Source organism: Portunus trituberculatus, chromosome 17, assembly GCF_017591435.1.
Source record: "Portunus trituberculatus isolate SZX2019 chromosome 17, ASM1759143v1, whole genome shotgun sequence".
Classification (NCBI taxonomy): domain Eukaryota; kingdom Metazoa; phylum Arthropoda; class Malacostraca; order Decapoda; family Portunidae; genus Portunus; species Portunus trituberculatus.
Window position 1 is genome coordinate 7,942,501 of NC_059271.1, and position 10,000 is coordinate 7,952,500.

A 10,000-nucleotide genomic window follows, 5' to 3' on the forward strand; every position below is an offset into this window, starting at 1 on the left:
AGATCAGTAGAGCAGTTAGCATGGAAAAGCTTTTGATTCCACCCTATCTAACAAAACTGTGTGAATGGAACCCCCAGACATGCGGAAAGTACTCCATGCAAGGGTGGATAAGACCCTTGTACAGAGTTAGCAGTTGGGATAGTGAGAAAAACTGACGGAGACGCCTCAGAACGCCTAACTTCATATAAGCTGTCTTAGCAAGAGATGAGATGTGACGTTACCAGTTTAGGTTATGAGTAAAAGACAGACCAAGGATACTCAGTGTAGAAGAGGGGGACAGTTGAGTGTCATTGAAGAAGAGGGGATAGTTGTCTGGAAGGTTATGTCGAGTTGATACATGGAGGAATTGAGTTTTTGAGGCATTGAAAACTACAAAGTTTTCTCTGCCTCAATCAGAAATCTTTGAAAGATCGGTAGTCAGGCGCCCTGAGGCGTCCCTGCAGGAACTGTTAACTTCTTGAAGGGTTGGTCGTCTCTGGAAAGACGTGGGAATGTGTAGGGTCTATCTATCTATCTATCTATCTATCTATCTACCTACCTATCTACCTATCAGTCTCTATTCCTCTACGTTGAGCCCAGCACAACACACGACACACGCGACGTACCATTCCGTGATGTTCTTGAATTCCTTGTACTTCTCACTGAATCCCTCCACCTGGCGACGCACGAGGCTCACGAAGTCCTTGGTCTGGTTGAGGGACTTCCACGCCAGGATGTCATGCACCACGTAGTTGACGAAACGGTCGCGGGACAGACTGCCGGTGCCGAAGAAGGACAGTCCCTCCACCATGCCGATGCCGAAGTACTCCACCGCCCGAATCATGTCCTTGTATGCCACCAGTAGCCTCCAGGTGAAAGCAGACGGTGTTATTAATGTCTAAGGTGCTGCTACTGTTACTGCTGCTGCTGCTACTGGCGGTGGTGGTGGTGCTACTGATACGCTCGTTGCTGGGGATGCTGGTGCTGGTGCTGGTGCTTTTGTTGTTACTACTTCTGCTACTAATACAAAAGCAACAACAGCAATAAACAACAATAACAACAACTACTACTACTACTACTACTTCTACTAGTATTACTGCTGCCGGCTGCTAATATCGCTGCCGCTACTACTACTGCTGCTGCTGCTGCTGCTGCTGCTACTACTACTACTACTACTACTACTACTACTACTACTACTACTACTACTACTACTACTACTACTACTACTACTACTATGGGGTGGAGGGGTTGGTCATGGTGGTGGCGACAGCGGTGGTAGTGGTGGAAGTGCTTACCACCACCACCACCACCACCCTCACCACCACCACCACCACTATTACAGCAGTACAACTGGCATCACTATCACAACTGTTTCCACTACAACATATTCCAGCACAGCTACTCTAAGGTCAGCTTCCTGCCCCTGCACCTGCCACAGCATGCAGTGCACGCTCAGCTGCTGCTGCACCGCTGGGGCAACAGCTGCTCCCTGCGCTGCATGATACGGTGCCTTCACTCACAAAGGAACATAAAAGAACAAACACCGGTGAACCTATTGACTTTTCTGAGGCTGTCTCTGTGATGCACTACTCTGCCCCACCTAAACCACCTAAGACAGGCAATATCATTGACTCCAAAAACTCATTTCATTATAATAATAATAATAATAATAATAATAATAATAATAATAATAATAATAATAATAATAATAATGATTATAATAATAAAGATAATAATAATAATAATTTAAGCAACCAAAAATTTAGCAATTAATTAATATCAAACATCCATACCTACTACAAAACTGCTAAGTCTTGGCATTCTCTTATCGAGGAGACAGAAGTATCCATATATATATATATATATATATATATATATATATATATATATATATATATATATATATATATATATATATATATATATATATATATATATATATATATATATATATATATATATATATATATATATATATATATATATATATATATATATATAAACACACGTATATTGACAATGAGACTCAATCTTTTTTTTTAAATAAATCATAATGTTTTGTAAAAACGTGTCTGACAATGAAATACAGCATTGAGTATTATCATTTCTTTCTTTTTACAGTACAGCTTATTGCGCGGCCAATCACATGTACCTCATCAACTTTCTCTCTCTCTCTCTCTCTCTCTCTCTCTCTCTCTCTCTCTCTCTCTCTCTTTTCCTCAATCTCATAATGGCCTGTTGGCTGAGCCGTGGGCGGCTGGCTTGCATCAGGCACTTAATATTGTAATTGAAAGTATGAAGCAAGAACTTGTATACTCAGAAAAAAAAGGAATAAACAGAAAACCTTAGCGTTGTTTCATAATGTGGTAACGATTAAAGCTGTCACGCTCATCACATCACACTATACCACTGAGAGACGCGCCACCCTGCCCCCCCATTCCCCGCTCCCACAAGACAACCTCACCCCAAGGAACAGAGGTGTATTCAGCGTGGTGTGATCACTGGGGAGGGTAACGCTGAGGAGGAGGAGGAGCAGGAGGAAGAAAAGGAGGAGGAGGAGGAGGAGGAGAAAGAGCGAGAAGTATCCTATTCTGGCTGTAAGCATTGCTGTTTGCCCGAAATACTATGGAAGTTGTATCTTTGTAAGTTTTGACCACTTTGGTTGTAATCCTACCCATCATCACCTGCCACTCCCTGTCACGCGGTGAGGTGCGCGTTCCTCTCATCAGTGCTGGTTGTTTGATGAGTGCCAGCGTGTGAGTGAGTAGTGTTTGGAAATCGTGTAAACTCCAGCGCTCCCTTCCCCTGCTCACCAATTTCCTCAGGTCTTCTATGCTTAGTAGGATTTTGCATGGAGACTATGAGTGGATGAGAGGACTTAGAACTGAGAGGAAATGCAAAACACAAAGGAGGTGAATGTGGCAAAGTGGGCGAAAATTGACTGTATGATCTTGTTATTAAAATTTTCGGTATTGTAACTCGACCAATGTCCACGCAGAGAGAGAGAGAGAGAGAGAGAGAGAGAGAGAGAGAGAGAGAGAGAGAGAGAGAAGCATACCATAATAGAAGTGTTTTTATAATCTTAGTGACAGGTTTAACAAGTCTTTCCATGGCCGATCTTAAAGCATGAACCCGACTACCCATCTCCATGACTCCTAACAACAAACAGTGTTGGTGGGAGAGTAGCGTCTGGGAGTATCTGTGTGCTTGGGTGTCGCCGGTCTGACATCCTTCCACCTTCCTGCCAGCATCTCAGGAACACGTTGCCAGAAATTCTCTTGAACAGTCTCACTAATTTTTTTTCTTAACTGCCGCCACGTTTTTCTTTTTTTATGCAGGAGAGGAGCCAGCCATGGGCAACAAAGAAATTGGTTTAAAAAAAGACCCACTAAGGTGCCAATCCACGTACAGAGTCAAAAGAGTTAGCTAAATCTGAGGATGAATGTCTTGAAATCTCCCTCTTGAATACGTTAAGGTCATAAGAAGGTGGAAATACAGAAAAAGGCAGAAATTTTCAGAATCTACCAGAAGAGATGAATGATTGAGGGTACCTGTTAATTCTTGCATTACGGAGTTGGACAGAATAAGGGTGAGAGGAAGAAGAAAGCCTTGTGCAGCGAGGCAGCAGGAGGATGCAAGACATGCAGTTAGCAAAAACAAAAGAGCAGTTAGCAAGAAAATAGCGATAAAAGACAGCAAGAGATGCAACATTCCGGCGGTGAGAAAGAGGCTGAAGACAGTCAGTCAGAGGAGGGGAGTTGATGAGATGAAAAGCTTTTGATTCCACCCTATCTAACATAACTGTGTGAGTGGAACCCCCGATACATGGACGGATAAGGAGAGAGAGAGAGAGAGAGAGAGAGAGAGAGAGAGAGAGAGAGAGAGAGAGAGAGAGAGAGAGAGAGAGAGAGAGAGAGAGAGAGAGAGATGAAGCTTTTAGTCTCTACCTCCTCTTTTTCCGCCTATTCAAATCTTTCAGTCTGACTCCGTGAAAACTAAATCAAGAGTGTCTTTTTATCTTCTTTCCTCTCGTTTTGTCCTCAGGGGAGCCAAATGGAGTCGCAGTTTCCTCCTCCTTTTGATATTTCTTTCCTTACTAACCGCGGAAGAATAACTCTCTCTCTCTCTCTTCCATTTTTTTCTTTTTCGTTCTCTCTCTCTCTCTCTCTCTTGCATTTTTTTCTTTTTCGTTCCCTCTTTCTCATTTTCTCTCTTCCATTCTCCCCTTTTCTTATTCTCTTATCCTCTCTCTCTCTCTCTCTCTCTCTCTCTCTCTCTCTCTCTCTCTCTCTCTCTCTCTCTCTCTTATTTTTTCCACTTTCTGCATTTTTCCCTTTTTCTATTATATGTGTGATCTTTCCTTTCTCTTTCATTTCATTTTTTTCTTTAGTGATTTATTTGTTCATCATCCCATCCTTAATAATTTTCTTCATCACCATCATTTTTGTAATCATCTTCATCTTCGTCCTTCACTTTTATAATCTCTACGTTCCCTCTTTCTTTCTCATGTTTTTTGTGTCTTCCGCTTTTTCTGATATTATAATTTCGTTTTCCTTTTCCTCTTCACCTTCCTTCGTCATTTTTCTTGGTTTGAATAAAGTATTTAATCTTCCTCCCATTTCCGGTCTCGTCACAATGTTTCTTTTTCTTTTTTCTTTCCCACGTCTTCACATTCATCTCCTCGTTACTCGTAATCATTATCATTTATTTTGATGATAGTGATCTCTTTCTGCTCTTCTCTTTTCTTCATTCTATTTTTTTTTCCTTTCGTATTTCCAACTTATCTTGATCAATTAATTCTTCTTTCCTTCGTATTATTTCTTTCTTTCCCGTTTTTCTTACTCCTAATCTTTATCAATACCTTTTTCTTTTTTTCAATGGAGGTTATTCTGTTATTCTCTTACCTTCATATTATTTTTTCCTTCCGTGTTTTCTCGCTCTTCATCTTCTTAACCAATACCTTTTCAATGGAAGTTATCTGTTCCTCTGTTTTTTTTCTTCTTGCAATACTTTCATTTCCGCATCAGCATTTTCTTTATTTACCTCTACATCTTCAATTTTTCTCTTCCTTCACCCTATTTTTACATTTTCTATTCTTCACTGTGTTTTGATAAGCACTTTTAATACTGTGTTCGTGGCAGTAGTTTTTTCTGCTCTTATTTCCCTCTTCAGTACTCTAGTAAGGAAGAGGAAGTAAAGGAAGAGGAGGAGGAAAAGGAGGAGGAGGACAAAGAAAAACACCTCGAATATTTCATCTGACGTCCTTTTTTTCCCTCTTCTCTCTCCTTTTCCAGCACGTCCTCCTCTTTTTCTACTTCCTACGTGTCTTACCGTTTCTCTTCTTACCTCACCTTCCAGCCCTCCAGCTCACCGAGAAGGCCAGAGCTAAAGAGTGTTGTGTGTTGTAATATTTCAACACACGAGTCTGTCTGTAAGTTCGTGTACGTGTTAGTATATTCCAATCATTTCGACGTTTCATTTGAACCCTTTTGATAGGTTTTAGTGGAAGTTGTCGGTGTTTTCTGAGGTGTTTTCGTGATTTCAGTGATAGTTTGACAAATATTCTGCAGCGCTATTGGGTAAAAGAGCATACATGAAGGTCCGACATATTGGTTTCAGTGTAGCATGAGTTATGGGGTGTTTTGAAGGATGTTTCTCTATGATACTAGTGATGGTTTAAGAAAAGGTTCCGTATCTTTAACCACTTCAGTACTGGGATGCATTTTTTTTTTATCTTGAGTTTTGGGTATGATTAGACGATTTTATTGAGATTAGGAAGGGTCTATGGAGGCTGGAAGATTAATGGCCAGAGTCTTCACTATTTTAATCCCCCACATAAGTTTCTGAAGCTGTATAAAATCACCAATAGGAAAACACGTCATGGGTTAATGGGAACACATATCTGACAACCCAACTAGTCATTTCTACGTCCTCTGAAAATACTCCTAAGAAACAAAACCACGTATGAATACAGACACCATGCTTCTCTAGACAGGACAAGACACACACACACACACACACACACACAATCTGTGTGTAAGATTGCCTCTCATTATGATTGGCGCTGCCCTTCCTGCCTTATTGGTGCAACACACGTTATTGGCTGAGTTCTATTGTTCCCCACCGCTGGCCTTCTCGTTGCGAGGGAACCCAAGTGACTGACCGGCATGTACCAATCTGTGAGAAGCATCCTGTCTCTGGGAAGGGTGTGGTGTCCGGGGTCTACATTGTGCACTGACTGGGTGTGCAAGAGTGAAGAGTCAAGTCGGAGGAAGATGGAAATACAGAAACAGGCAGGGAGTTCCAGAGTTTACCAGTGAAAGGTATGAATGATTGAGAGTACTGGTTAACTCATATTAGAGAGCTGAATAGAATAGGAGTGAGAGGAAGAAGAAAGTCTTGTACAGCGAGGCCGCAGGAGGAGGGGAGGCATGCAGTAGAGCAGTTAGCATGACAATAGCGATAAAAGATAGAAAGAGATGCAACATTCCGGCGGTGAGAAGAGGCTGAAGACAGTCAGTCAGAGGAGGGGAGTTGATGAGACGAAAACCTGGCAGGATAGGTGTTTGTCCCTCTCTTAGTACCAGGGATCCTTGATATATATGAATCGCTTCATTAAATACATTCATCAATCACCCTTAATGGCTCACACACACACACACACACACACACACACACACACACACACACACACACACACACATAGCCTCCATCGCCAAGAATTCACTGTTAATGTGTCAGAAAGCCTCTGGCCCCATAGAATTGATGCCTCCGTGAGTGCTTCATCAGGCATCCATCCAGCAAGGTGTGTGTGTGTGTGTGTGTGTGTGTGTGTATACGCGACTTTTTTTTGTTCTTACAATTATCACCGTGAACTGAAAATTAATTAGCATTCAAGTCACAACAATCCATAACATGTATCTTATGTGCATTATGCGTGTATGTATCCTTGAGTATCTTCTAGAATCATAAGGTTCCACAGTCACATACACTACAGTAATATGAGAGTCTACAGTACCAAGCTTACAAAAACTTCCAGCTCGATTCTCTCGCTGTTGAGTCACTTTAGATTAGAGCACGAGCAAATAACACAGCAACTAGTCTTAGGAAGAGCTGTAACCCCCTCATCCACCTAGCCTGCCATCCACCCAGCCTGCCATCTGTCAGTAGTAAATGTGTCTGATCTCTCTCGCTACTCCTTAATGCCTGTACTGTCAATTTAATGACCAGTAACTTTTGCCACTTCCCTCTCTGATCCAGACCTAATAATTTTCCCTGCTTTACTTCACCCAGGGAAATAAAATCTAACTTATTGAGAAGCTTTCGGGAATGATAACTTGATTTTTCTTTGATTAATCCCCTCTCTTCTCTCTCTTTCTCTCATCGCCTCCAGTGCAGTTAACCTTCCTGCCTTTCCATTTCCGTCCCTTTTAGATCTTCCCTTCCTTATCTCGAGTTATTCCTCTCGTTGGCACTTTCGCGTTACATTACACACACTGCAACGACCTCTTCCTCTTCCTCTTTACCCTAGGGAACGCCAGCTACTCGTAAGTAAAATATGAGTTTGTAAAGAAAAGCCACACTTCCTCTCACATTACCACGATCTAAATTGAGTGTTCCTTCGACGTTGCGTGTGCGTGTGCAATTAAGATACTTACGAGGGGATCAAAATCTGACACATCCTTAACTCGATCAATTTCCTGTCTCCCCTTCCCTCTATCTCCCCTCCCTACCTCGCTTCCTTACAGCTTATTACCGTCATCATCCCCTTAAGTTTGAAAATAATAACGCAGGCTTACAGGAAAGGAGATCCACGACAATAAGTAAGCTAAATTGGATTTCTCAGCTCAAATGTAATCGGTGTTGTCTTACATTTGGAAGCTCACGGGGATCAGGACAGTGCTCGGTGGTCTAATGGTTGCGATGGCCTTGTGAAACACCTGACTTCACTTCACCTGACCTGGTTCGTGTATGTGTGGTTTGTATAGGGTCTGTGTTTGAGGAGTGAGAAGGGGAGGGTGTAATTTTTTAGTTGGGTGTGTGGGTGGATGGGTGTTAGTGAGTGAGTGAGTGAGTGGTTCAAGGTAGTGTATTTATTAGTAGTTGATGGTGAATGTGTTATATCATTGCTGCTGCTGCTGCTGCTGCTATTATTATTATTATTATTATTATTATTATTACTACTACTACTACTACTACTACTACTACTACTACTACTACTACTGCTGCTGCTGTTGCTCCTACTACTACTACTACTACTACTACTACTACTGCTGCTGCTGTTGCTCCTCCTCCTCCTCCTCCTCCTCCTCCTACTACTACTACTACTACTATTACTACTATTGCAGCTGATACTACTACTACTACTACCACCACTACTGCTACTATACTACTACTACTACTACTACTACTACTACTGCTTCTAGTACTACTATTACTACTACTGTTACTACTACTACTACTACTACTACTACAACTACTACTTCTACTACTACTACTACTACTACTGCTACTAATAACTACTACTATCATCATCTGTATTACCATCATTATCATTATCTTCATCAAAATTACTATCACTATTACCGTCACTTACATGTTCCAAACCTTTTTTCCTTTTATTTTTATTCTTTCTCGGATGAACACGGGTATTGACAAGTCAGTGAGTCTTTTTTTAACTCTTTCTGTTGTCCTGGGCCAGTTTTTTTTTTCCTCTTGCATAAAAAAAAATTAAAAAAATAGGTTTATCTATTACGAGTTTTATTCTAATGGCACCTGATTTATTATCATCATTATCGTAGCGTAGTTTTTATTATACGTTACTTATCTATTCATTTTTTTTATTATATGATTCATTCACTCTTCTTTTTATATATAATATGATACAATATGGGGTTTTCTTTTGAATTTATGGGTTGCAAGAGGCATTCTTTACTGGGTTCTGAATGGCCCCGCGTTGATATCACAGCCTTCACTGGTCCGTGCGCCAAACATGTAAATTAACCATTTAAAGGATGACAAAATGGGAATATCTAGGCAACGGCTCTTCACTGATGTTGTTGAGGCAAAGTCTGAAGGAAGATGTACACTAGTCGGTAAGTAATAACAATGTGTGTGTGTGTGTGTGTGTGTGTGTGTGTGTGTGTGTGTGTGTGTGTGTGTGTGTGTGTGTGTGTGTGTGTGTGAGAGAGAGAGAGAGAGAGAGAGAGAGAGAGAGAGAGAGAGAGAGAGAGAGAGAGAGAGAGAGAGAGAGAGAGAGAGAGAGAGAGGTGTCTTCAGTGTATCCTGTTCTTAAATGCTCCAGCGTCTTACTTCTACTTGTAATAGATATCAGTGGAAGTTCTTATAGAGATTTTCAAGGTGGGTTTTCATGATTTTACTGACAGTTTAACGAGGCTGATGCACCACTGATAGGGAACAGCTGTAATTATAATGAGGAAAAAGATGATAAACGGTCTATTAACCCCTTCAGTACTGGGACGCGTTCTTACTTCGAGTTTGGGTATGATTAGACGATTTTATTGACATTAGGAAGGGTCTATGGAGGTCAGAAGTTTGATGGCCAGTCTTTACTATTTCAATCCCGGACATGAGTTTCTGAAGCTGTATAAAATCGTGAAATAGTAAGCAGAATGAATATGGAAGCGCGGCATGGTACTGAATGGGTTAATATTGCTGTACTAACTGAAAATATACGCAGGGTTGGTGGGGGAGGCTTATTGAAAGGTGTATTAAAGTTGCAGGCAAAGGATTAAGAGTATCAAATAAGACGTTAACGTTAATTAAGCGCCATATTACTGTGTTGTGGTGGCGCCATTATCACCATCACTATCACCATCACCATCACCACCACCACCACCACCATCATCATCATCATCATCACCAGCCAAGTAGGCCCGGCAAGAGAGGCATAGTTATCAGTCTCGTGACTTAATCAGGTAAGCCTCCTGATCATCAAGTCAATCGTCTTACAGTCTAATTAGATTTTTTTATTACCTAATTGAGTTTAAGATCATCCCCA

At 41.2% G+C, this 10,000-nt stretch overlaps 1 protein-coding gene across 1 annotated transcript in view; it reads right to left on the reverse strand.

Annotated features, from left to right (window-relative positions):
- Positions 1-10,000, reverse strand: part of LOC123505196 — a 75,612-nt gene that overhangs the window by 14,491 nt on the left and 51,121 nt on the right. Inside the window, exon 9 of the mRNA XM_045256362.1 lies at positions 606-845. Coding sequence (XP_045112297.1) covers positions 606-845 — 240 coding nt within the window. The remainder of the gene's footprint in view (positions 1-605; positions 846-10,000) is intronic.